The 25,487-nt window shown below is 40.9% G+C and overlaps 2 protein-coding genes across 3 annotated transcripts in view; both read right to left on the reverse strand.

The window, feature by feature from the left end:
- Positions 1-417: 417 nt before the first annotated feature.
- On the reverse strand, positions 418-8,554 carry arl6 (ARF like GTPase 6). 2 transcript variants are annotated; one of them, XM_071919531.2, is made up of 8 exons: positions 8,399-8,554; positions 7,029-7,189; positions 6,693-6,754; positions 6,442-6,510; positions 6,232-6,326; positions 5,832-5,961; positions 5,329-5,384; positions 418-1,812 (listed from the first exon to the last, which is right to left on the reverse strand). In XM_071919531.2, the coding sequence occupies exons 2-8, from the start codon at positions 7,149-7,151 to the stop codon at positions 1,787-1,789; spliced, it is 561 nt and encodes a 186-aa protein (XP_071775632.1). In that variant the 5' UTR covers positions 7,152-7,189; positions 8,399-8,554; the 3' UTR covers positions 418-1,786. The 2 variants fall into 2 exon arrangements, with proteins under 2 accessions (XP_071775632.1, XP_078139468.1); XM_078283342.1 differs by lacking the exon at positions 8,399-8,554 and adding an exon at positions 8,261-8,376.
- Positions 8,555-10,292: 1,738 nt separating this feature from the next.
- Positions 10,293-25,487, reverse strand: part of LOC139927398 (ephrin type-A receptor 6) — a 62,316-nt gene continuing 47,121 nt past the window's right edge. The window contains exons 9-20 of the mRNA XM_071919523.2: positions 20,576-20,700; positions 19,969-20,131; positions 18,075-18,180; positions 16,097-16,167; positions 13,949-14,074; positions 12,732-12,917; positions 12,509-12,570; positions 12,195-12,404; positions 11,585-11,734; positions 11,221-11,414; positions 10,965-11,114; positions 10,293-10,407 (exon numbers count right to left, since the gene is read on the reverse strand). Of these exons, the coding sequence (XP_071775624.2) occupies positions 10,293-10,407; positions 10,965-11,114; positions 11,221-11,414; positions 11,585-11,734; positions 12,195-12,404; positions 12,509-12,570; positions 12,732-12,917; positions 13,949-14,074; positions 16,097-16,167; positions 18,075-18,180; positions 19,969-20,131; positions 20,576-20,700 (1,658 nt within the window). The remainder of the gene's footprint in view (positions 10,408-10,964; positions 11,115-11,220; positions 11,415-11,584; positions 11,735-12,194; positions 12,405-12,508; positions 12,571-12,731; positions 12,918-13,948; positions 14,075-16,096; positions 16,168-18,074; positions 18,181-19,968; positions 20,132-20,575; positions 20,701-25,487) is intronic.

Raw genomic sequence — 25,487 nt, forward strand, 5'->3', positions numbered from 1 at the left:
AGTTTTGGGAGAGATTGGTTGTTCTTCACAATGACTAGACTAAGATCATAGGAATAACACAGAAGCAGAGTCTTGAATAAACCTTGTGTCCAAAAAGTCAAGTTTTTAGAACGTGAGAAAAACTGATTTCCCCATTGCCTCATTGTCAAAGAGGGGAGACAAAAACGACGGCCAACAAAAACAGAAAACAAGATAAATGGAAATACAAGGTTTCTGAAGGACATCCATACATAAATTCAGTTTTGCAGTCATGTTTCCTTTTATATTCACCTCTCTCTACATTTAATAAACATATTGTAAACACAATATTACTTCCCTACATTTACACACAAACTGCAAGCCCTGGCAACAGCCATATTACAAATAAGAATTTGAAAAATTTAGTAATAGCTTTGTGTAGACCTTTACAATTGTAAAAACTTTGTTATTATATGGAATATTATCATTCAATGGTAGTCAATGCTGGGACAATTTGATACAAAAGATTCACAAGACACTCACCAATTCTGCCTTACAAAGCCAAAAAAGCTGTAACTGTGTCAGTGAAATAGTGGATAACAAACAACATGAGATAAGACATAAGCACACCACAGAGGAAATGTAATAGACAATTTTTTGACAAATTGTTACTGCGTTTTGTCTTTACTGGACAGGATTATTGATTAGCAAAATTTTAAATGTAAGTAAAATTTAAGTAAAATTATTACAGGGCAATTAATTGCCAACTAAATAAACAGACTTTAGTGTGACAGCATTCTTACAGCAGTCCTACACTAAACAATGCTTAGTAGTTTGATAAGATACCATGTCACTGTAAGAAATAGACCTGCCATTGTGTAGCGGGATGCTGAATCCTATTTTTAATGTTTCATCAGTGAATTAAGGCATTTACTGTATGAAAACACTAACTGAAAATTTTATTTGTAGAGAGAAGTTATATTTTTTCATGACTAGCTTGACAGTCATTTTATGACACTCACTTTATTTATCAATATTTCCAGCTAAGGGAAACAACTATTTATGAAATCTGAGCCTCAAGTAACAACATTAATAGACAAAATCTATTAAGCTCATGAAAACATTCAGTTGGTTACAATTTCCAATCTTCAGAACAAAACATATTTGTCCATAGCTCATCAAAAAAGAGAGTACTATTAATAAGACATATAGTACATGAAGTGAGCTGCATGAAGTATTAGCTGCAGTAAAGATAGTGATAGTGATAATCATGTGATATGTTTCAGTGAGATGGTTCTATATGCAAGTATGAGAATGGCGGTGGTGCATTGGAAAGCACAATAAAAATTCTCATATGGATGGAAATTGGATCTCCAAAGAAAATCCCAATTTCTTATTTCTCTTGCCTCTTGGGGCTTCCGTATACAGCAGCTTTAACTATTTTGTACTGAAATGTGCTATTTTGCCCCATCTGTATGCTTCCCATTAACTTAGCACTACTAAATGTGGATACATTTTGTCATTGTTGTCAGCTATTACCAGAGAACCAAAACATGCATTAAGATTTCCCTTGGACCACAGACACCAAAGAACCATCTAACTACCCTGTTAAAAACATTACAGTTTTCCACAGTACCTCTGAAAACAGGGTCAGCCCTTCTTTCCCACACATAGTTCAATCTTTGGCATGTGGTGTCAATTTGTGTATATGTGTGTGTGTGTGTGGGTGTGTGTGTGCGTGTGTTTACACTGGGGATTAGTAAAAGGCTCTTCTGTCGTTATGGATCCGATAATGCTGCTACTTCCACCATATCACTCCGCTAGGCCTTCACGTTCTCATTGTTCTGATTTGATCTGGAAAACACAAGTGACAAATGCATAAGAAAAACACATACTGTAAATTAACCATGTCAGCCTCATTCATGAGTCATTGTCTGTCATGATGGAGAGATAGTAATGTTCTTTATTTGCCACTGCTTTTCTGGTTTTATTATTTTTCTGCATGTTGAGAAATCTGTTGCACATGTTGTAATATACTGCACACTATTTAGCATTAAAATAGTATGCCTTAATTTAGAACAGTTACATAGGGTTCTGTCTCAAAATTCCATCCTGAGTGGCGCTCAACTTTCTTGAGCATACAGCTCAGTTGTATGTCATGACACTTTGGGGGTGGCCAACTTGCCATGCCGTGTGGTTAAGAAAATACATGGGAATACTGTTTCTATTCAGATCAAGTCACATCCACACAACCTTCAAACACAAGGAGGCCCATAAGTGTACTTGGTATCAGAGCACCTTGGGCCAAAAGTCAATGATCGACTTTGCAGTTGTTGCATCGGCCTGAGGCCACATGTACTGGACACTTGGGTGAAGAGATTGTCATGGTGGCATCTCAAGAACCTGCTGGTGGACAGCAGTGAGGGAGGCTGTCAAGCTGAAGAAAGTGGCTTCCAGGCCTGGATGGCACAGAGAACTACTGTAGATGGGTACCGGCAGGCCAAAAAGGCTTCAGCTGCTGTGGTTGAAGAAGCAAGACCCTGGGTGTGGGAGGAGTTTGAAGTGGCTATAGAGAATGACTTTCAGGTGGCTTCAAAGAGGTTCCCGCAAGCCATTCAGCGACTCAGGGGAAGGACAGGGGAAGGCAGGACATCTCTCAGGCTGTTCTCAGCAGGTGTGGGGAAAAGCTGACCTTGACTGGGGACATTATCGGGGGGGGGGGGGACACTTTGAGGAACTCCAAAACCCGACAGACACAAACTCTGTTCAGTAGGCAGTGCTGGAAGATTCTGGAGGGTCTAGACCCATCTCGTTGGCAGAGGTCACTGAGGTACGTAGTTATCAAGCAACATGGTGAAAAGGCGCCAGTGGTGAATGAGATCGGTCCTGAAATGCTGAGGGCTCTGAACATTGTTGGGTTGTTGTGGTTGATTCAATGTCATGTGGATTTTGAGAGCAGTGGCTCTCAACTGGCAGACAGGGCTGGTGGTCCCAATATTTAAAAAAAGGAGACCAGTGTTCCAACTATTGAGGATCACTCTGCTCAGCTTCCATTGGAAAGCCTATGTAATGGTCACTTTGCTAATCTTGTCTACATGTGCTTTGTGGACTTGGACAAGGCCTATGACTGTGTTCCCTAAGATATCCTGTGGGAGGTAATGCAGGAGCATGGGCTGCCAGGTTAGGTGCTGCAAGTCAGTTGGTACTTATACACTCTGTGAGAGTTGTGTTCACATTCTTGGCATCAAGCCAAGCTCATTCAAGGTGGGCTTCAGACACCAAGGTCTGGAGAGCGTCCACTTCGGTGACATTAGGGTGGCATCTCTGTGGTTAGCAGATGATTTCATCCTTTTGCCCCCATCAGACTGTGATCTCTGATGTGAATTGAAGCAGTTTACTGCTGGAAGTGACATGACCAGGATGAGGGTGGGCACTTCCAAATATGAGACCATGGTTCTCTCCTGGAAAAAGGTGGCCTGTCCCATTCAGGCAGGGAGTGAACAAGTGGAAGAGTGCAGGTATCTCAGGGTATTATTTCACGAGTGAGGGTAAAAGTGATCATGAGATTGACCTTAGGTGCAGCGGGTGTAGTAATGCGGCCGTTGTATTGGACTGTTGTGGTAATGAGAAAGCTGAGCCACAGAGCAAACCTCTCAATTTACCAGTCGATGTTTGTTCCCAACCCTTATCTACGGTCACAAGCTTTGGGTAGTGAACTGGGTAGTGAGACTGAAGAAAAAAGCGGCCTAAATGAGGTTTGTCTGCATGGTAGCTGGGTTCACTCTCTGTGACAAGGTGAGGAGCTCAGCGATATGGGAGGACCACAGTCATGCTGTTTGTCCTCTGCATTTAGAGGCTCCAGTTGAGGTGGGTTGGACACCTAGGATGCTGACTGGGAGGAGGCCCTAGGGCAGACCCAAGACATGTTGAAGGGACTACATCTCCCAGCTGGCCTGGGAGAGCTTTGGGATCCCGCAGAAGGAGCTAGAGGAAGTTGTTGGGGAAAAAGATGTTCAGGCTGCTCTGCTTTCCCTGTTACCACTGTGACCCTGACCCAGATAAGTGGCAAGAAAATGGGTGGATGGAGTTATTAGCTTGAAGAGGAATGTTACCGACTGCAATGGCATATCAGAGGGGTTCGCAACTTGCACTATAAAGTTGGTTCATTTGCAAGAGGAAAGTCCAAACCATTTGTCAACACATTTCAAAATGGTATTCTGAACTAAAGCCCAATGGCTCAGTCAGCTAAGTTTAGAGTCTAAAAGGTCAGTGGAGAGGAGTATAGTGGAGGGGGCAAGGTTAAATTTGAGGAGATGTTTACGTGATGTTTTACACAGCATAACTACACAGCAATGCAGTAATACAGCACAAACACAACAGCTAATACTCACTGTGAAATTTGATCTATGGAGGGATTTAAATAAGAAAGAATAAAACAATAAAAGAAAAGAACAATGATGTTGTGGATGCCGTGGATCAGAATGCTCTTTGCAGATTAAATAACAAACTATGTTATGTATACCTTCCTGTCAAATAAATAAACTGGGATATATCAGGAACACATAATGAGAATTTTGTATGTGCCAAAATATAATGGTAATAAAAAAAAATAAAAAAAGAAAAATCATGAATTCTACAAATGAGATAAAGTGGGGAAAGGATGTTAGATGTTGGAAATGAGGATGGACAAATAAGGCAATTTTAACTATGTGATAGAATCTGAAAATTAAATTCATCATTAAACATTACACAATCATAAATACCTAAACTGACCTGACCAACAATACCAATTCACATAGGACAATTTGTGATTGCATCATGTTTTGTGTAACAAGATACTTAAATTATGGAATTACAAAAAATACGTTATATGCATTGTGGGTTTGGAAACTGGCTTGTGATACACTTACTACTAAGTAACAGTGGTCTTGCTTGCATAAAGTGGCTAACAATAGCTTTGGCTAAACTCAGTCGACTCTTCAACAAAAGACCTATTCATAATATTGTGTAAATTGCCATCGTTTTTATTCACTTCAGTATATTAACAGGTGACATTTAGATGCGTTAGCTTAGTTTACTTAGTTGACTTAATATATGACAGGAACTGATGGGTGCTTGTCTCTTGTCATCAAAGTTAATTTCAAAGCGAATTTGGTTCTTAGTTCTGCTTACAGTAAAAAAAAAGGTTTTTTTTTCATGGGAGATTTTTAACAGCCACATACGAAATTTAGGGAAAAGCTGATATTGTGACTATACTGAACAGTGAACCAAATATTGTCTACCCAACTGAACTGTGAACTCTGCACACCATTACTTCCCCACTTCTTAGGATTTGATCTTCATCATTCACGTTAACTCTCATGATCTTACCTTGCAGCCAGTCGACCCCCTCTTGTAAACCTTCTCCTTTCAGAGCGTCACTGGCACTGAAACATATCAACAAGTCACATTAGAGGACTGCTTTGTCATATGGGAATTCCAATCCTGCTATATTTACTATTAAAGGAACAGTTTACCCCAAAACAAAAGTTCTGTTCTACTCAGTGGTCTACTCACTCCCATGTCAGTCAAAACTTTTCAACATCACACGTAGTCTTATGAACTTCAATGATGTTTCGTTTGAGATGAGGGTAAGTAAATAATTACAGATTTTTTCAGTTTGGGGTAAACTATTCCTTTAAGGAAAACTGATGCCATCTATGTGATTGTTACTGCATGTGCATGTTTGTGTGTGTGTGTGTACATGCAACAGTGTGCACGGTTTCAGACCACATTACAATGAATCATTGATAATCGGATCAACAGTCTCAGACACACAGCATTCTCGGCACACAGCCATGAGTAAGCAAATAAGCGTGTGTGTGTGTTCATACCAGATGTGCCAGGGTTTGTCTTTCATGTTCTCCAGACAGAGCAGCTGTGAGACCTTGACTGAAGAAAGAGCATCCCTCACATCCATCTTGTTGGCAAAGAACAGGATGGGGATCCTCCTGTGTTTAATGTCTGTAGTGAGAGCAAGAGGAACAATATTGGCAAGTTTTAATGTCATAAATTAGCAATTTCATTCAGTTCAACTAATGAGAAACAAAGTGGAATTGTGGAACTAAGACAACATGGGAAAAGAAGCTTAATAAAATAGATATAAGTTCACAGTACAATAGAAAAAAGATAGAAAAAGCCACGAGAAAGATATGTCACAGCATAGCATTAGCTGGGCTGGGACTCAAACCCATGCAGGCACAAGTTGAAGAATAATGAATGACACCAATTCACCTGGATGGTTTAATAATGTGTCCAGTTCTTCTTTGGCCACTACCATCCTCAACTTGTCTGCACTATCAATGACAAATATGATGGCTTGACCCTCCCTGAGAATATAAGGAGATCAGAGGTGTTACAGTGAAACAAAGCCAATCAATACGCAAACAAAATACATCAACTGTATACAGGTCAAAGTGTTTCCTGTGCCATCGGGGCACTCACTTGTAGTAATGTTCCCACAGGTTTCTGTATCTGCCTTGGCCTGACATGTCAAACACTGTGAAGGAAAGACTGAAGAGAAGAGAAGAGAAGAGAAGAGAAGAGAAGAGAAGAGAAGAGGCTCTATTAAAATTAAAAAGGTAAAAATGGTAAAGTTACATGAGACAGACAAATACAATTGTACAAAAGGTGGCCAAGCATTCCTTGGACTATCAGTTTCATTTCCAACTGGTTGTTGAATCATGAGCAGCTACCTTGATGTCTTGAACTTCTCTATGCTGAAGCCAATGGTTGGGACGATGTCTTGTGTCTGGGCCTGTGACACAAATGAAGTGTTTGTTTAAAAATCTAAATGCAGAGTACAGATTAGAAATATGTCTAAAATGATAATATGGAATAGGGATGTGTACAACGTAAAAATGATACAACTAGTTTGTTATTTGTTGTCTGACAACAAATAATACACACATGCCACATGTGTCTGTGTGTGTGTATAACATTTCTAATATTATTCATGATTATGCTACTTACTACTAATGCTACTTAATACTGAACGTAACATCACTGTAGCAAACTATTGATAGACTTACATTGGAGGGTTTGAGGTGGTTGATGATGGTGGTTTTGCCACTGTTGTCCAGCCCCAGACAGAGCACATTCACTTCCTTCTTCTTCAACCCCAGCAATCCTGCTAGCCTGTCAAACAGCCCCATTGGCTAGCCAGCTACCATTAGCTGTCTGTCTGATCTTCCTGCAAAGAAAATAAATGTTGTACGATAAACATACCTAAAACTGAATTTACATGGGTTACTTCTTTGATCCTGGAAAGTTCAAACAATGCTTCACATAAACACCTCATGAAGCCAGAAACCACAGAAGCATGTTTCTATTTTGTTGTCATCAATTTTGGATTATTATAAAAATGTATCTTACTGACCACCTGTTTGTGATCAATCTCTTACTGATACCTGAAAACTGAAACTCATAAAATATTGACAACTTTTAGATTCCTAGATTGCAGTATTATGAGATGGGCATATGCGTTTTGGATGGGCGCAGGGCAGCCCCGGATTCAGAGTTTTTGAAATGAATGCATCCACAGTCAAAGCTGCAACTCACAATCAATGTCGGAGGTATTGGATTAGTCTTAGCTCTCTTGTTCTTGTTCTTAGCATTGGTGCAAACTTGGTCATGTTCCATGTACAGTCCACACATCTAACTACACTAACATACACTGGCCATTATCATAGAGAGAGTCTTTTCCCTTGAAAAGTAAGGTTTTAGTTAGGGGGATAAAAGCAGCTCTGTCAAGCATGTCATCGTGTAACATCATCTGGTGCCTTGGTCAGATACCAAAAATTACCGCCTGAAGCTTTTGGTTAGCCGCTTTATCTAACGTTACACATTACGTTGTTTCACTGTTCATCAATAGGCAGCAGCTGAAAAGCACATTTGCAGATCCAAGCTTTCCTAAAAACTTACTGTGGTTTACTTTCACAATAACGTTAGTTAAGCTAACGTTAATGTTATTTCCCAAATCCCATAAAAAAACTAACACGTTTCTTAACTTAGCTCGTTGTATGAACACTTACCACGCCAACATTAGCTAGCTAAGTTAGTTGTTATTAACTAATTAGCTTTAGCTAACATGCTTAACGTGAATGGTTCTGACCTAACTAATCTTATTATGCTAATGTTACTAGCGTTAGCTAGTATTTGCTAACGTTAAGCCACGGTTACCAAGCTAACCCATTCTCCACGGCGCTAGACATCACCGTATTCACGAGCTTGCAAGGTTAACATGAACAGTATTCACAAATACCGTTGATGGATGAGATGACACGAAGAAAAAGGATGTTGATCACCGTTGAAACCTAACGTTGGCTAACGAGTTAGCTAGTTAGCTGACGATATCGCTAACGTTAGCTTGCCTTATCCACCACTCCAAAAGTCATTTTACCTGTAATGAATCCTTGGGATCTTGCTTCCAAGATGCATTCAATAATCTGCCCTTGGTTCCATAAACAAACCGCGTCAAGCCAACGTCTCATTCATTTCTCTTCCACTCCTGTTTCAACCAGGTTTCAACCTGTGGAAACATTTATTTACACCGTGTTGCCTGGAGACGAGGGTGTGCTGTGCTCACTCACGTTCGCCATCTAGAGGCAAATTTTATACTGTAGCTAGGCTGACTTTGATTTTGTGCCTTGATTCAGTAGCAAGTGAAACACAATCATTATCCATATAATTATTTAGTAAACAGATATCCTGCTTTATATGGCAATACCAGGGCCGTCCATCTTGAAGTCCTAAGAGGCTGTAGGCTACTGTTTTGCACTGTACTATTATCAATGCACTATTGTATGGCTTGCATTATATCTTTAATATAAACATAAACTAGACATACTACATACAATCTCTAATTCTACAGATAAAACAAAATGTGTGTGCTACTTAATTTGCAATTGTGTTGCTCTTTGAGGCTCTATGCTGCCTTTCATCTATGGCTTACCCTGAGCACCTGTTCAACCCACCTGCTGTTCTTCATGTCCAGAAAATATGTGCTAGTCTCTTGAGTAACAGTTAAGAGTGCATTGTGTGTGTGTGTGTGTGTGAGAGAGAGAAAGAGTGTCCATGGATACGTGTGTGTGTGTGTGTGTGTGTTCTTCTGTTTAGTTAAGTACAGTACACAAATTTCTGTTGTGAAAAGGTGCTCCTCTTTACTAGTTCCTCATCAGGATTCCATCATACCACTGTTTAACCAATGTTGTTGTCATCATCATCATCATCATCATTATCATCATCATCACCACCACCCTTCTATCACAGAAATTTGCTATTGCGCAACTTTCCAATGCAACACTGATCAACAGAGACCAAGCTTGCCTTGCACCAGCACAGTACATTTTCAACCGACCTAATGAGTTTCAAAACTGTCTGCTCTGAAGAGAGCTCAATGTTTGGGCCTGAGGTGGTTTCTAAGAGAAAACTAAGTATTAAAATAGGGTTGTTGAGTAAGGAACAAGGTTACTGAATAAAACATACACCTTTCACAAGACGTTTTGTACAGGACATACTGCATTATCATGATAGAACATACATTTCTATAAAATCTTATGACATTCAGCGGTCTTCAGTTCAAAAAACGTGATTGTATTTGTCATACTGTCGATCTGAATTTCCAGTGAATTATTTCATAAATCAGCAGGAAAAGTATAAGACACATTACCCAGTCCTTCAAACCTTTGAATATTGTTATTTCACAAAATCTGGGCAGCCTATGTCAATTCACTGTAGAGTGCACATCCTTCTACTTTTCAATTTTTATTAAAATCACATACCATACCAAACCATACCATACCATACCAAACCATACCATACCATACCATACCATACCAAACCATACCATACCGCATATAGTGATGTTTCACATCTTCTCCTCTCTGATTATGAGGTAACAGACTTGAGACCATTCAAAGTCAATAGAAATCATTGGATTGTCACTTGGAAAGATAAGAGGTATTGGTGGACACTTGAATAGACACTAGAGAAAATGAGTCCTAAATTCAAGTGAATACTAGTATTTGCTGAGATAGAGAGACCACATTTGGCCGAAGCTGACAGAGGTTGCTTGTTGTGGAGACTTTATTGACCATGGTCCATAGGATGATGAGTGTGTATTAGCTAGACCTCACTCGGTCTAGCGGACTGCCCTCTCTTAGCATGAGCAGCGTGTGTTATCTGCTTCACCTAACAGTCTGGTGTTCGGTGCAATTAGTTGAATGTCAATGCCAAGGAACTCTGGTTCGTATCCAGCTTGGTGTTTACACCCAATCTGTCTTTGTGCAACGGACTCAGACTTGGAAGCCATTCTGTTGGATATGGTGAAACTGCAGGCGGAGCGATTGTATGCTGCTGATGATTCTCCTCTGGTGACCGATCAGACACACCCCGATACGCCTGATGTCACTGGAGGGTAGAGGAGGGGAGGGAAAGATTTAAAGAGGCTTTAATTCAAGAGTTTGATTGGAGCGGTAGACCTACAGTATGTCAAGACAAACATGCCATGAATCCTAAGTCATCCAATTCACTCCGACCTTCAACAAGGACATCTGTATGGGAGAATTTGATACTTTGAACAATTTAGCTCCGTAGGATGTAATGACTCAACACCACTCTCCAGTCAGAGTGAAAAAGGTCAATTCAGAGTGTCAGAGCGTATTCCCAGCACATTTTGTGACATATCTGCACACATCTGCAGCTCTATGATCAGTGCAAGGGTGAAAGAGGTGATGAGCCAAAGTATAAGTGCTGTGGTCTATTACGCACTCTGTTTTGCCATTTAAAACAAGGCTGCACGTAGATATTTCTAATCCAAACCTTTCCAAAGCATATCATCTAATCAATATTGTTACATTTTGACAGGCTTTGTTTTGCTGTCCTGTTTCTTATCACTAATATGTTTCCTTTTAACGTGCATCTATTTCCTACGATAACTGCACTTGAAAACATTTGACTTGACTCACTCTATACTCATGGTTGAAATAGAGTCCAGTGTTGTGTAGCCCGCTGCCAGGAAGTTGTTCTTGTATTGGCTCATTTTGATGGAGTCCAGCCAATCGCCGATAGAGATGAAAAGAGGGTAGTCTGGCATGTCGTCTGGAGATTCAGGGAAACTAAGACAATAGAAAAAGATAGGTTAACATGCTGCTGGGTCCTATAGGAAGTATATCATATCATATGTATACTTCAACACAGTTGTGAATCTATACTTAATCTAACCTCTGTACATCGTTCACCAGAGTGAGCAGGCTACTGGGGTTGCGTATGAGCTTGTCCAGGAAAGTGAGGATGTCACTGAAGTGCGGGCGCTGGCCACGCTCCTTCTGCCAGCAGTGCAACATCAGCTGGTGTAGCGCCACAGGACAGCCCATCGGTGCCGGGAGACGATAGCCCTCCTCAATGGACAAAATTACCTGAGATAAACACGCATAAGCAGAAATCATACACCGACATGGTTTTCATGTGGTACCCAAAAATGGAAAAAATACTGGGCTGATTTTTAGGAGGTTTTCTCCTTATGCAAGGCTGAAAATACACTGTATCAATGTTGTATTATGGAATTCAACATCATCTGCAAGCTCACATCTTGATTGGACATCTCCCAGTAGGGCCTCTCGCCATACGACATCACTTCCCACATGACAATGCCGTAGCTCCAAGTGTCGCTTGCTGAAGAAAACTTGCCATAAGCAATGGCCTCTGGTGCTGTCCAGCGAATTGGTATCTTTCCTCCCTGACACAAAACAGCAACACAGGACATGGCTGTGAAAGATATGTTCTGTATTGAAAACTACCCAACTGAGCACTAGATGTCATTTCAACCTCACATCTCTGCTTTACCTCTCATATAGCCCAGGATCTTTCTGGCTGTATATAGCCCAGTTTTAGACAAAGCAGTAAATGCATTATTATATATTTAAACAATACATTAACAGCTGTAAATATCAAAATGTGCACCGAAGAAGTACAAGACAATGCTTTATTTTTATCTACCCCAGAAGATGTAGTCTAAGATATAGACATCTACTCTACTTCACTTTTAAACCCTATGTAGCCTCATTTTAGCCTAGACGTCTACAACCATTTATCTTTAAAACAGCTAATCAACATAAAATTGCTCAGTGGGACCAATCTTGGTTATATAATAGTCAGATTGCAACACCCTGTGGAGGAACGATTACACCCACACTCACTGTAGCGGTATATGCCGCTTCAGGATCATCTTCGAGAACTCTGGACATGCCAAAATCAGACACCTTACAGACCAAGCTTTCGTCCACCAAGATGTTGCGAGCGGCTAGGTCTCTATGAATATAGCCCATATCTGACAGGTAGGTCATGCCCGCTGCGATGCCACGCAGCATGCCGACCAGCTGGATCACTGTGAACTGTCCATCATGTGTCTGGAGCGGTAGTGAGACAGAGAGGACAGATATGATGTAAAGAAGAGTGCATCTTCTCAGGATAGAAGTTATACATGACGCAAATCTGTAAATACGCCTCTCACCCGGAGGAAAGAGTCGAGCGCTCCATTCTCCATGTACTCCACCACTATCATTACTGGTCTGCCTGAAAAATAAAGGCATGATTAAAGTGAGGAACAGAAAAAGAGACCGAGTGAAAGATTGATTGAAGAAATAGAGACAGATGAGGAGAATGAAGAGGTAGAGAAGAAAACCTGCACGAACACACACACACACACACACGCAACACACACATACAGAGCTTACTCTTAGTGACCACTCCCTCGAGCCTGATGATGTTGGGGTTGTTGAACTGTCCCATGATTGATGCCTCACGCAGGAAGTCTCGCCTCTGCTGCTCCATATAGCCGCCTTTAAGAGTCTTTATTGCCACAGCGATGTCAGTCTTCCCCGGTATACGCAAGCGACCGCTGCACACCTCTCCAAATTCACCTGCAAGATACACACATGCATGTAACACACACATGAAACACACACATCTCATATTGTAAAATCAAACATTGAAAAATTAAGCCTATTTATTACGTGCATAATCTCTCATATATCACAAAACACATTCCAAGTAGTGTTAAATATACTGTGAATAAATACTTTGCATGGTTTAAAGTCTCATGGAGGGATTATATTATATTATCCCTCTGTACTCATCAATATTGTAGTCTTCCAGTATTAAGTTGTTTTATGTTCTTACAGTAGTACAGTACAATTGATTTTTTGGAATTCTAATCCAATAAAACCCTCCGAGAAAAATATCTGATGAAACAAAGACTGTGGCCTCAAATCTTGGAGGGTTCAGGTTAGTAAATCAATTACACTTGAAGTTGGAACAAAAAAAGAGTTCAGCTGTGCAATGGCATTGTGCTGTGGTTCCCTAACTTCCCCTGCCATTGTATAAAGAGGCAAGTGCACCCTGCCTCCACCAGGTGGAAGTCATGTTACTGAAACTAGACAAATGTAAGGTGCCTTCATAATTATTCATAGGCTAAATAGCAGAGACAATCTGTTCAATTTAATGAATCAATGAACATTATTATTCACACTGAGCAGCATTGGCTTTCAAGTGTTTTAATACTCCTCTACTGTTCCTCTAGGCCACAATAAATAACTTTAAAATCATGCTCCTTTAAGAGTCCTTGTGTCTGGGGTTGTAAAATTTAAAACTAGAACTTTATGCTGCATAACATTTCTTGTACAATAAAACTATTACTCAACATAAAAATGCGATCACCTCACTCTGTCTCAGGCGCTAGACTGGAAGAAGCATTGTGATAAATTGTCACTGGGATATCTTTACAACTTGCCTATGTAATCCTAAGAATTAATTGAGGAAATAACACCAAGACTACAGTTATAGGACGTTGAATAGCCTTTTAAATCAAATTACTAAATATGTTATTATCCCTGTACACAGGGTACACATGCCATACCTGTGTTTAACACATGTATGTGTGTTTTGATTTTACCTGCACCAATCACCCTCTCGATGCGTATGCATGAGGGGTTTATCTCCTTGGTGAACTCCTGGACAGCCTGAGTCGGGTCTTCGTAAGTGTCTGGGTCCACATAGGTCTTTATCCCCGAGAACGGAACTGGAAGAGAAGAGACACTACATAAACTGTTTTGGAAGAGGAGAGGAGAGGAGAGGAGAGGAGAGGAGAGGAGAGGAGAGGAGAGGAGAGGAGAGGAGAGGAGAGGAGGTGAAACTTAAATGATCCCCATGGGGAAATTGGGTCATTGAAGCATATTTATCACACTAATAGAGAACTCCTGTTTGCGTGAAAGAACTCTCAATATGTTGACTATTGGCAGATTTACAGATATTTTCAGTTAAAAGACCTATGACTTTACAGCATATATGCAGGGAGAGCAAATGTGCAATGTTGGCTATTCACATTGTAAGATCATATTTACAGATGGAAGTAACATATGTACTGATGTAGTGAAATGTGTACAGGAATATATACAGGTCACAGGAGAAGAAAATAGAGAAAACAGCAAAAAAGCAGAGCATAAAGACAGTGCAGGCACCCAGGCTTTAGCTTCCCTCCTATTTGGCTGAGGCTGGGCTGTTGCTGCAGTAAGCATTGTGTAACTGGACGGTGGCTGGCACAAATGAAAACTTGAAGCGCTCCTTGGTACACCTCAGGGAGATGAGTTGGGGACTAAAGGAACTCTGTAGCTGTGTCAGCTCATCGTAGGGAGTTAAAGGCATTGTCTATGATAGACTCCAGTTTGGACTCTACCCTCTACCTCTGCCCCCAGGGTGTCCAAGCTCTGCTCTATACAGAACCAGGCTCTTTTTTCATACCAGTTTGTTGAGTCTGCTGGCAAACAAGATAAGATAAGATAAATAATAGAATAGACATTGGTTTATGCACCTCCCCAGGTTTACAAAAATGTAGCAAAGCCTTGATGTTTTAAGGCAGGCAAAAATCTTTTTTTTTTTGTATCAGCAAAACTGATATCATTGTTTTTCATATCCATATAACTAGACTGTGCTGACATGCAAATTAAAATCACACACTCAATACACAGAAGTCTGATTGGCTGATTATAGGGCTAGTCTCCATCCAGAAGAGACAGAAGGCAGCATGAAGACACACACAAACACACGCTTGCACATAAGCACACGTACACACATGCACATGCACACACACACACACACACACACACACACACACACAAAGAAAGGGAATACTCATCTAATTGTCTGTCTGTGCAGGGAAAGGGACACAAGGCCAGTCTGGCATGTAGAACTTTCTGCCTGAATGAAGAGAGTAAATGTGCATGTGTGTGTTTGTGCATGTGTGTTTGTGGAGGGGGGGGGGGGGGGGGGGGGGGTATGACAGAATGCTACTTTGTTGTTGTTTTTTTAAAATGCCCTTGTGCTTAAGTCTTGGATCAATCAAAACTCTCTAAATCGTACCCAGAGATGGCGGAATGGTTTGGTTTGCTGCCTCTGGAGCCACATGTCTGTCCCTGCTGGCCTTGGATCGAATCCTGCCAGCGCGTTCTCTCTGTGTCTCCGTCTCTGCTTTCCAACTTTCTCAATAAATAACAACACAACATTTTGTCCCCCAAAGAATGCTGCAGTCCCCCTCTGGGCCAATCAATAACAAATATGTCACTTTGTTTTGACCTGTAATTGCAGCACCACACTTGGGGCAATCATTGTAATTGTGAAAACGGAACAAAGCTTTGTCAAAATCCGATAAGTGGTGTACAGTATGGGATATGGTGTGTGACGCAAGGGCGAACACATGAAAGACGCTGCACCCCCCTTGGGCCAAACTGTTTAATTTTGAAAATGACAGAACACAACAAAAAAAGGGGAAAAAAACTCTCTAACCCAAACAAGTAGGAAAGAACATAAATTCTGCTCATGTTGATAGGTGCATTGAGGCGACTCTCATTTTGGGAACTGATCAGTCTTTCTAATAGTTATAGTTACATTATAGCTACAGTTTATAATCGTGTCCTTGATGAGACAGAAGGATTCATGCTGGCTCACTACTGCCCAGGTGTTAGTTTAGTTTAGGTGCATGCATGCCTTCCAGTGGGAAGATCCATGTTACATACATTCAGAAGCAAAGAGACAGTGTGTACATTACCGTGTCCACTGTGGAAGCGAGTCCTCCTCTTCTCCTCCGACTTCATCCTGGCTTTGATGTAGCCCTGACACCTGGGACAGGTGAAGCAGTTGGCCAAAGAATAAAAGTCAACTTGTATTTCACCACCACATGAAACCCCCACCCTATACATCTGGGACCAAGCATCCTTTTCTTCACTGAGCTCTTCCTGCCTATAACCCTTAAAAGCAATATTCCACTTGGTTTTAGGTTATTTGGCACTTGACCACCATGAAAACCAGAATATAAACTACTCACCAAGACCGGATGCAGCTGGGACGAGTTTGTAGTGTTTGGATTTTTACTTCCCATTCATTTGAATGAGGCCACGAAAACAGCCTGAAAACTTACATTTAACATGTTGGTGAACGGATCCAACGACAGATCCCACTACTGTGATGTTTAATGGACTGTTGTGTGTTGTGTTTTAGAATATAATTTCGCCAAATAGCATTTTTATTGATAGAAGAGAACATAGCGGAGGGATACCATTTAGGAGAGATAGTTCCCGTTTGGGAGACCAGATCTACTTTTATTTTTATATACTAATTTTAGTGTAAACCAAGAATAGAAATGCAAAATGACAACGGACCAAGGATTGCTTTATTGTCTTAAAACCAGGATCTGTTGTTGAATCTGTTCACAAACTCGTTAAATGTAAGCTTTCAGGCTATTTTCATTTCCATGGCCTCATTCAAACACTACAAACTCATCCCAGCTGCATCCGCTCTTGGTGAGTAGTTTATATTCTGGTTTTCATGGCGAGTGATAAGTGCCAAATAACTCCCATGTTTAAACTAAGTGGAATATTGCTTTAATAAATAACACTAGCAGAACACAAAGTATGGCATGTAACAAATTTATCACCCGAGTGACGAGTGGCAGTTTTGCCTCTCATTCTGAGAGGCAAAACTGCCTCCATTTGTAAGAATCGCAGAGATGTGTGGCTTTCAACACGCATTTCCCACACAGTGCCATTAGCTTTATGCCTGTAATGCCACATTATCCTTTTGGTTTGCAAGACAACTACTGTGCTTGAAACATAGAGCAGCCCTCTTTCTTCTTTTCAGTCTCTGATTCTTTTACAGCAGTTTTAGTTCTTGCCTTTATGTAGCCCTTTATATTTCTTTCCATTTTCCCTCTTTTATTCTATTTCTCACAGCCCCTCATATTCAAGGCTTTAAGGCTCAGTCTCTTGAGAGGGGAGGAAGTGGTAAGTAACACCAAAGTAACATTCAAGCACCCATATCTTCAGCAACAAGAACAATTTGCATCCACAATATAAAAGCCATACAGGAGAAAGTAGCCCTTTGAAAATGTCATGGTATTGGAGCTCAGAGGTCTATTCAGCATAAATACAATACTTCCCCACTTTTCTTCCAAGTGTTTACTTACACAAATACATAAAACATCAAATTGCTATAATCATAGACTCTTGCACCAAGCCAGTTCTATCAAAACCATTTTATGAAGTGCAGAATGGAGATTTCAGTGGTTAATAAGCATAGCTGGAGCACAAAAGACCTGGGTCAATAGTAGTTATAAATAAATCTCAGCAGGTAGCATAAATTGACGTTAAAATACTGACACTCACGGCATTGTCCGATGTGGCTCCATCTGGCACCTAAGCAGGCTAAAACACACATGCATGAAGTGACAGCTTTGATGTGGCCTGACTACTGGATCATTACTGTAAGATATTCTAATGTGCCACAAATGACACAACTCTTAGATTCAGAGGCAGACAGTCTGAGCCAGCCGATGGAAGCCAGTGGAACAGAGGAAACTGCTGGTACATGCAGGGTAATTAGGCAGAAAAGTGTCTCAACCACTTGGAAAATAAGAGGGCCCATTAACAGACTTGTGATTGCAGCGGGCCACCCTGGAGATTATGAGGAGGGAGGGAAGGCAGATTATCAGTATACTGTATGTGTGTGTGTGTGTGGGGGGGTTATCTTACCGTCCAGTGATGAGGAGGAAGAGGGTAAGGATGACCAACAGGGAGAAGCCTCCCACAGATGCTGTGACAACCACCAGCACCTGACCCTGATCAGCCATGTCAGGATCTGAGGAGAGCGAGAACACAGGAAAGGAGGGGAATTCCCGTATGATATTTCTATATTATACAACAGTTAGTTCTGGTCGGGTAATTTGATTGGACAGGAGGTATTCCATGAGTGCTGATATATATACTGCTTTATGGTGTTCTAATATAAACAGTCTATGTGTTGCTTGGCAACACTTGGTGGTGGAATCCCGAGGGACAAATAAAAGACAAAAATCTTAGTTTCAAATTACCATTACTTGATGAATAGCTTTGTTAATAGAACTGTTGTATAAAAGCAATATCAAGCAACATATATAGTGTATATACAGCCGTGCTGATACACAGTATAGTAGCACTCCCTCTCGTGTGATATTGCTTAAACAGAGGACTGTCCAATCAATACTTGTTAACATTAGCAACTCTCTCCCAGAGTTAGAATTGACACCTTACTTTGTGATGCACAACACAAAGCTGCTCCTTTGGCAATTCATGGAAGACAGTAAATAGATTCAAAGAACTGGTCCTCATTTGTCAATCCGTTCCTGCGCTGCTTGTAAATTCTTGTATTTAAAATGCAGCTGAACCAAAACTTTCCTTCACATTTATCAACCTTGACAACACAAGGGGGAAACATTCATACAGTACACTCTATCTGCCGTTTCAGTGATAAATCCTAAACATTGTTAGGTGCATGCTCATTCACGTTTCCCTTATTAGCATGTATTAACAACACAACCACTTTTGAACATATACGGAACAACAACTGTGAATTCTTGAAATTGCTGCTGGTGGACAGTTCTGCATTTAGGGCGTAATTCAGACTGCATAAATTTATGCAGGTCTTACACAGTTTGAGATACACATGTTGGAGTTGTTCCTGTTAATGTGTGCACTGAGGATTTTGCCTGCGCCATTTGTTTATCCAAAACCTTGACTTCTTTTCCATTCCCATCGGTACGGTAGAAAATTGGGCCATGGACTTTTCTTCTTTTCATGTCTTATACAAAATCTAAAATGATTTAGGCTATTCTGCACTTCTGCCTATTAGCATTGACAGATATAAAATATATTTTCATAACAAAAACAAGTTTATCAAAAAATGAGTTTCTCCTTTCTACTCAACTTAGCAACAAGCCACTCGTCAATTGCCTTGCACATTGCGATGAAACTTTACACTAAACACTATTTTCTATTAAAATAGAAATAAATGTTTGCACTTCTTGGTTTGAACCTGGCCTAGGACTTTTGTCGCATGTTAGCCCCCCTCTGTCTCCCTATCTTTCCTGTCTTAGTCTCATGGACAAGCAAATAAAGACAAAAAATATCAAAAAGAAGATGTCTTTAGGAAAAAAATGCATGTGAGATGAAGCTGTGTGTGTGGGTCGAAGGAATAAGGAAAAATACGACCTGTACATAAAAGAACATTCACCGAAGGATTTAGTGGACTCAGAATAGCCTTACAGAACCTATAAACATCTAAAGTAAATGCTGTGTTAATGCCTTAAGGGGCAATGAGTAAAAATTTACTGGCCCACAGCACAAAATGACAATAATATATGACTTGACTTGAATGACTTCACCAGGCACTGAGATTTGAGCTGAGATATGGCTTTCAAAACTCCCTTTCTGGCCATAACCTGTTTTGGAACAAAAACTCCCCGCCCATTGTAATTTCGGCACAAATCAAATTTCCAAATAGAGTGCAGAAAATCAGCAGCACTCTTCCTGACAACACAGGCGGATATACACACAATGCACACAAGCCAAACTACACATCCCATGCATGCCCTTTCCCCCACAGCCGTACCCTCCTCTCCAGTAGCAAACTCAAAGTTGGGGCTGTATGCCGTGTAGCCAGCAGCAGTGCGAGCGCGCACGTGGAAGACATAGACAGTGGAGGGTCTGAGGCCTGTGACCACCACACTGGGGGATTTGGTCCGCGTTGATGAGTAGCTCAGCTGCTCTTGTTCCTGGAAAAGTAGAAACAGATCATCAAAGATCATAACAAAGAACGGTACATTGTAATACACCAGGACAGACAAATGACTCCATACCAGAGCACATGTGAACAAAACACATCATTTCCATGCTACAAACCACCGAGGCAGATCAAACCAGAACCTATTTAATGAACACTGAGAGATTAACAGAGGAGCTGGGATAACAATGAATTATGGATGACTTACACTTGCTTTGTTCTGCGTATTGCATTACCTGCGGTGTGTTTCAGCAATAAAAGAATTTCCCACTGTGGGATCAATAAAGTAGAGTAGCACTACACTGCATCACTATCACTACTAAGCAGTGAACCCATGTAATGCACAATCAATGTCTTAGAACAATATTAAAGGCCCCTAACCGGAGATAAAGTCACTATATTCATTATAAATGACATGTGTGATGAGAGTGAATACCTTCTCATAGTATTTGACCTCATAGTCCAGTATGTGTGAAGGCGGCTGTTCCACCTCAGACCAGGAGAGGGCGATGCTGTTGTAAGAGGCCCAGTCCTTCCTCACTACACCCACTAGGGCAGGACCTGAGGATGGAGTCAAGGGGGCAGAGAGTCAGCAGTCATTACACACCTGTCAAGATTTGTAGTCAATAATTCATACTCATATTCAAGTATTAGAATGGTGCAAGCAGGAGTTTTGTAGCTTTTGAGGCAACAACAAAAATATGTGTCCTCGGTGTCATGTCAGACCTTGGACTTGTATATCGATACAATTTTGAATATTCTCTATAGCCTTTACTTTTAAAATGTAAAAAAACCCCAATGCGGCTTACTTGACGGTGCACGTCCCCAAGAGAAAACCTTAAAATATAAAGATGAATATTCCTTTTTTTTTTTTTCAGTTTTGAAGATGGGGAGAAAACCTGGCAAGAAAAATGGCAAGTCTGAAGAAGGCCTGAGCAAGCCCAGCGTCACCTGACCAAGAAGCCCCGGGGACTGAAGAGATGAGTGCTTCCAGCCATTTATTGCTCTATCCACTGAAGTGAACTCAAGCCTGAGTTCACCGAGACACCACTGAAAAACGCATTACAGAAGTGTCTTCAGCCATCAGAAGAAAGATTTCAAGCCTGAATAAAGGAATTCAGACATACATCTCTAAACTGAAAAACAAAACAGCAATGCAGGGTGTCACTCTCATGTAGCAAGAGGAAAGAGGAGCCTCATGCCACATACATAACATCGCCACACTCCAGGGTACAGCTGACCACCTGAGGTACCAGTTCTGAAAAATGTGAGGACATGACGGTAAGTTTGAGGAGAAACGATTTCAGAATCACAGGAATACCCAAAGGGAAAGAAGGGTCAAGACCCAGCCATTTCACTGTCCAGCTTCAGTATGATGTGCTGTCTGTGAGAAACATTTTATCATCCTGCCACAGAGAGTCAACTGCCAGTTACCCAAAACCATTGGACCCACAGCAACTGTTTACCCTGAGACTGCATTATTGCCACAATTGGGAGAATATTCTACACAAGGCTGCTGAGCAGACAGGAAACCACCTGCAATTCAAATATTTACCATCAATTATTCAGAATGCTTCGGCTTGAGCAGAATGTGATTCGGCAAAATAATAGACCCAGTCCCTCCGTACTAGACCTTGCTGTTAGGGAGATCTCTCTTGAAATGCTAATTCAAGCCCGGATCGATGTCTTAAACTCTCCTCCGGCTCAGAGAAGCAGATACCCTACGACACACAGGGGGCCGGAAACCGGATGGGGCCCTTCAGAGAGGCGACGTGCCACTGTATTAAGTTGGACACACCGGGGTGAGGGGGCGAACTTTCACATCTTGTCAGGAAGCCAATAATTTCCATGACATGACACTGTACAGTCCAGCAGCTCAACCATTTCAACTGGTATTAAAAGAAAAAGAGCAGAGATGAGAGGTGTTCACATAGCGCTGGATTCAGACGTGGACTCCTGCAACATGCACACTTGAGATGATGGTTATGTAATTCAAGACGCGTCCACCTTCACATTACGATGCACAGATTCTGACTCTAACTTAAGTCTATTTGTATGAAAACCTGAAACCCTGCAATATGTTCCATCTGTTTCATGAGGCAAAACAAGAAATCTGTGTACTAATTGCCAACTCAAATAGCACATGAACTGCTGAGTCACAGAAACCTGAAGGAAAAGAATTAGAAATGAATTGACTCTACCTCTATAACTGGAATAGTATTTAAAGCAATTTGACAACTCTCTACAACGAAGCAGACAAGCTGTGTCCTGCCATTTAAAGTTCCATAGAGTTTTTAAAGGATCATCAAAGGAGGCAGCACTACCAGGGTGTCAAGAAACCATTTAAAGAAATCAATAAATCATGTGTTGAGTTTAGCAGGCACCCTATGCATCCAGCATTAGCGCACGGATAGGACCTCGATCATTCAGCTGTGGTTTCAATTGAACGATGATTTGCAAAGCCAGATCGCACAGCCGGCGCTCCCCGTGTCACTCCAGGTTACATGTGCCCTTTCCATCCCGGTGACAGGTGGTGCATCAGCTGAACAGGGTGCCTGGGGTTGTTGTGGGAATATCTCAAGCCTCTGAGTCTGGCTGCCTGCTGCAGCTCTTATTGGCAAAGAGCAACAACAAATATATATATATTGGCAAAACACTGATGCGAAACAAAGCACAGTCAAGGACGGATTCTATCGTGTTGCTTTCCAAATGTCATCGGTGCTGTCGATTACATGCCTGCAACCATCAGGATGTAGACCACACAAGAACATATTCACAGGAGTAGGAAACAAAAACATTGCTTGAACATTCATTTGGTATGTGATGCAGAAGTGGCAATAACAAATGGCCGTAGCACTATGTAAAGTTACAGTGCAATATGCAATTCAATCAGAGAGTATCCTGTTGTTTAGCTGAGTAGCAATCTCATCTTTTGATATGAGACTTTGCTATTAACAAATTCTTTCAGTGATTTCTTGTAGGTGGAAAATACAGAATAGCCTAAAGCATTTCAGATTTCTATTATGTTTCTATCCAATTGATGTCCCAAGGGCATGTTGCCAATTCAATCTTTTCACACTATCATCCTAAACAAAACTGAATTAAAGGTGCATGACACTGAAAGACAATGCCTCAGAGAGACATGAAAAGGATAATATCCATGGCTCAATTTCCCTCCGTACCGATGGAAAGGAAGCAAGGACAAAGAATTTTCAATAAACCTGTGTGCAAGCAAAGGCACACCCAGAGTCCTCAGGGCGCACATCGAACAGTCAAAGTCTGAATAGGAACAGCTGCATTGTACGTATCTCAATCCATAAGACCCACATAACTATATGCAATCTAAATCAGGCCCAAAGTAACTTTTTTTCATTCTGTAATTTATTTATCCAGGATTTATCCAGAATTGTTGTTGATTGTTTACATTTGTAACATCTGTAAACACCACAGTAAAATAGAGTTACATTTTGACTTGCACTTGCATTCCATCTATGAGGCAAAAACATTGAGATCATGCATGGATATAACCAACATTTAGGTGTTTAAATACATTTCAGATTGCATCTTTAACTTGAATGAGTTTGCTGGAATAAAACACAGCTGCAGGAGAATGATGCCCAGTTAATATCAATTTACGGTAAGCAATCATGGCAGATTGATACTTGTAATTTTTCACTTGAACAATTTCACTTTGGCATCCAGCTAATTTGCATATCCCCCTACATCAACAAATTTCAGTACTCCCTTACTTTGATATCGTCTTTGGAAAATTCAATTCTCAATGGTCATGATAGCCGTGGTTGAAATCTCTCAAACGTTCCAGGACAGTTGTGCCTATTGTAAGTGTGCTATAACATAATAGTTGGTATACCAGTGCAGGAAAATACCATGTCATATCATATCATATCATATCATATCACTACTGTTAACACATTACTACTACTATTATTTTGGGAGGGAGCAAGTTAGCAACATTAGGTCCTATCATCCTATCACAGGGTGTTTGTGGGAATTACATTACTAGAGAGGATTAAGGTGTGCAGCATGAATGGCAGTGTATGTATCTCTGTTTTTGTGTATGTATGCGTGTGCTTAACCAACATCTCACCTCTAGAGTGAAAATTAAAGACAAAAAAGTGCAACTGAATTGGACAACATAGACTAAAAAATCTGGCTGATGAAATACTGCATGCCTTATTTCATTCTCACCAGCTAGACACAGGAACCATTAGTGAGAATGCGTTAGGAAGGTCACAGAGTTTTAATTTTGGCCTATTCATTGGCTACTACAAATTACTCTCTGTCAAATGTATAAATGTAGTAAATGTTTCTCCATAAAACTGTCATGTATTAGAGGAAGAGAAAAGCTGTGTGAAACCTCTGTTGACTATGATGCTGTACGCGAGCCTGATAGTTAGTAGTAAGTATCTTGGAGATAAATTAAACATACAGTATTCCTCTATATTTTGCTCAAGTGTAGCCTATAGCCTTAGGAGATAAGGTATTATCATGTTATTAGGAGAGACTGAGACAGGTTGAAATCTCTCTCTCTCGCTCTCTCTCTCTCTCTCTCTCTCGCTCTCTCTCTCATGATTTCTTGATGGGACAAAGGGAAGAGGAGACATTATTATGAGGATGGGAGAGAAGAGCAGTGGGGAGGGAGAATGAAAGCAGGTTAAGAGCAGGATAGAAACATACAGTATGAGAAAGGGGGAATCTGGTATAGCGCTTACCAGCCAGATGCAGTTAAGCATGTAAAGACCTAAAAACATGCTGATGGGAACTCATTACTGCGGCTTTGACCGGTATCTGACACTAATTAGCCTTGACCACATCTCTAGAGACTGAACTACTGACTCTGGTGTGTGTGTGTGTGTGTATGTGTAGGGGATAAATCAATCCACTAGTTAGATACTGTTATGGCTGAGTGGCTCCGAGAGAACAATGATGATCATTACAGTTTAATCACAACTCATAGAGCAAAAGATTAAAAAAGTGCCTTTGAGAATCTATAAGCACTACATAACATGGCAGCATGGAGAAATAGGCTAACGGTCAACCACACACACTCCGACAGACAGAGAAAGAAAGAAAGGACAGCGGAGAAAGAGAGAGAGTGTGAGAGAGAGAGAGCATAGGGAGAGCTGTAAAGAAGTCCCACGAGGTTTCTTCTCCCCAGCATCTGAGCATATAAATAGAAGTCAGCCTTATTCCCAGAGCAAGGAAGATGAAAACAGAAGAGAATCCATTGGAGAGAAGAAGAAGAGAGCGAAGTAAAAGAAAGAAAATCGCCTGAATCAGGACACCACAAAACACTGTAAAATGTTCACACATGGATTCAAAAATAT

This window comes from Centroberyx gerrardi, chromosome 1 (genome assembly GCF_048128805.1).
Source record: "Centroberyx gerrardi isolate f3 chromosome 1, fCenGer3.hap1.cur.20231027, whole genome shotgun sequence".
Lineage (NCBI taxonomy): Eukaryota > Metazoa > Chordata > Actinopteri > Beryciformes > Berycidae > Centroberyx > Centroberyx gerrardi.

Excerpts from the sequence above, each read along its gene's own strand:
- arl6 (XM_071919531.2), bottom strand. The coding sequence starts at position 7,151 with ATGGGGCTGTTTGACAGGCTAGCAGGATTGCTGGGGTTGAAGAAGAAG. Across the intron at positions 5,385-5,831 it reads GACAAACCCTGGCACATCTG|TGCCAGTGACGCTCTGAAAG; the intron begins GTATGAACACAC and ends GATATGTTTCAG. Across the intron at positions 1,813-5,328 it reads GGGGGTCGACTGGCTGCAAG|ATCAAATCAGAACAATGAGA; the intron begins GTAAGATCATGA and ends TGTGTTTTCCAG.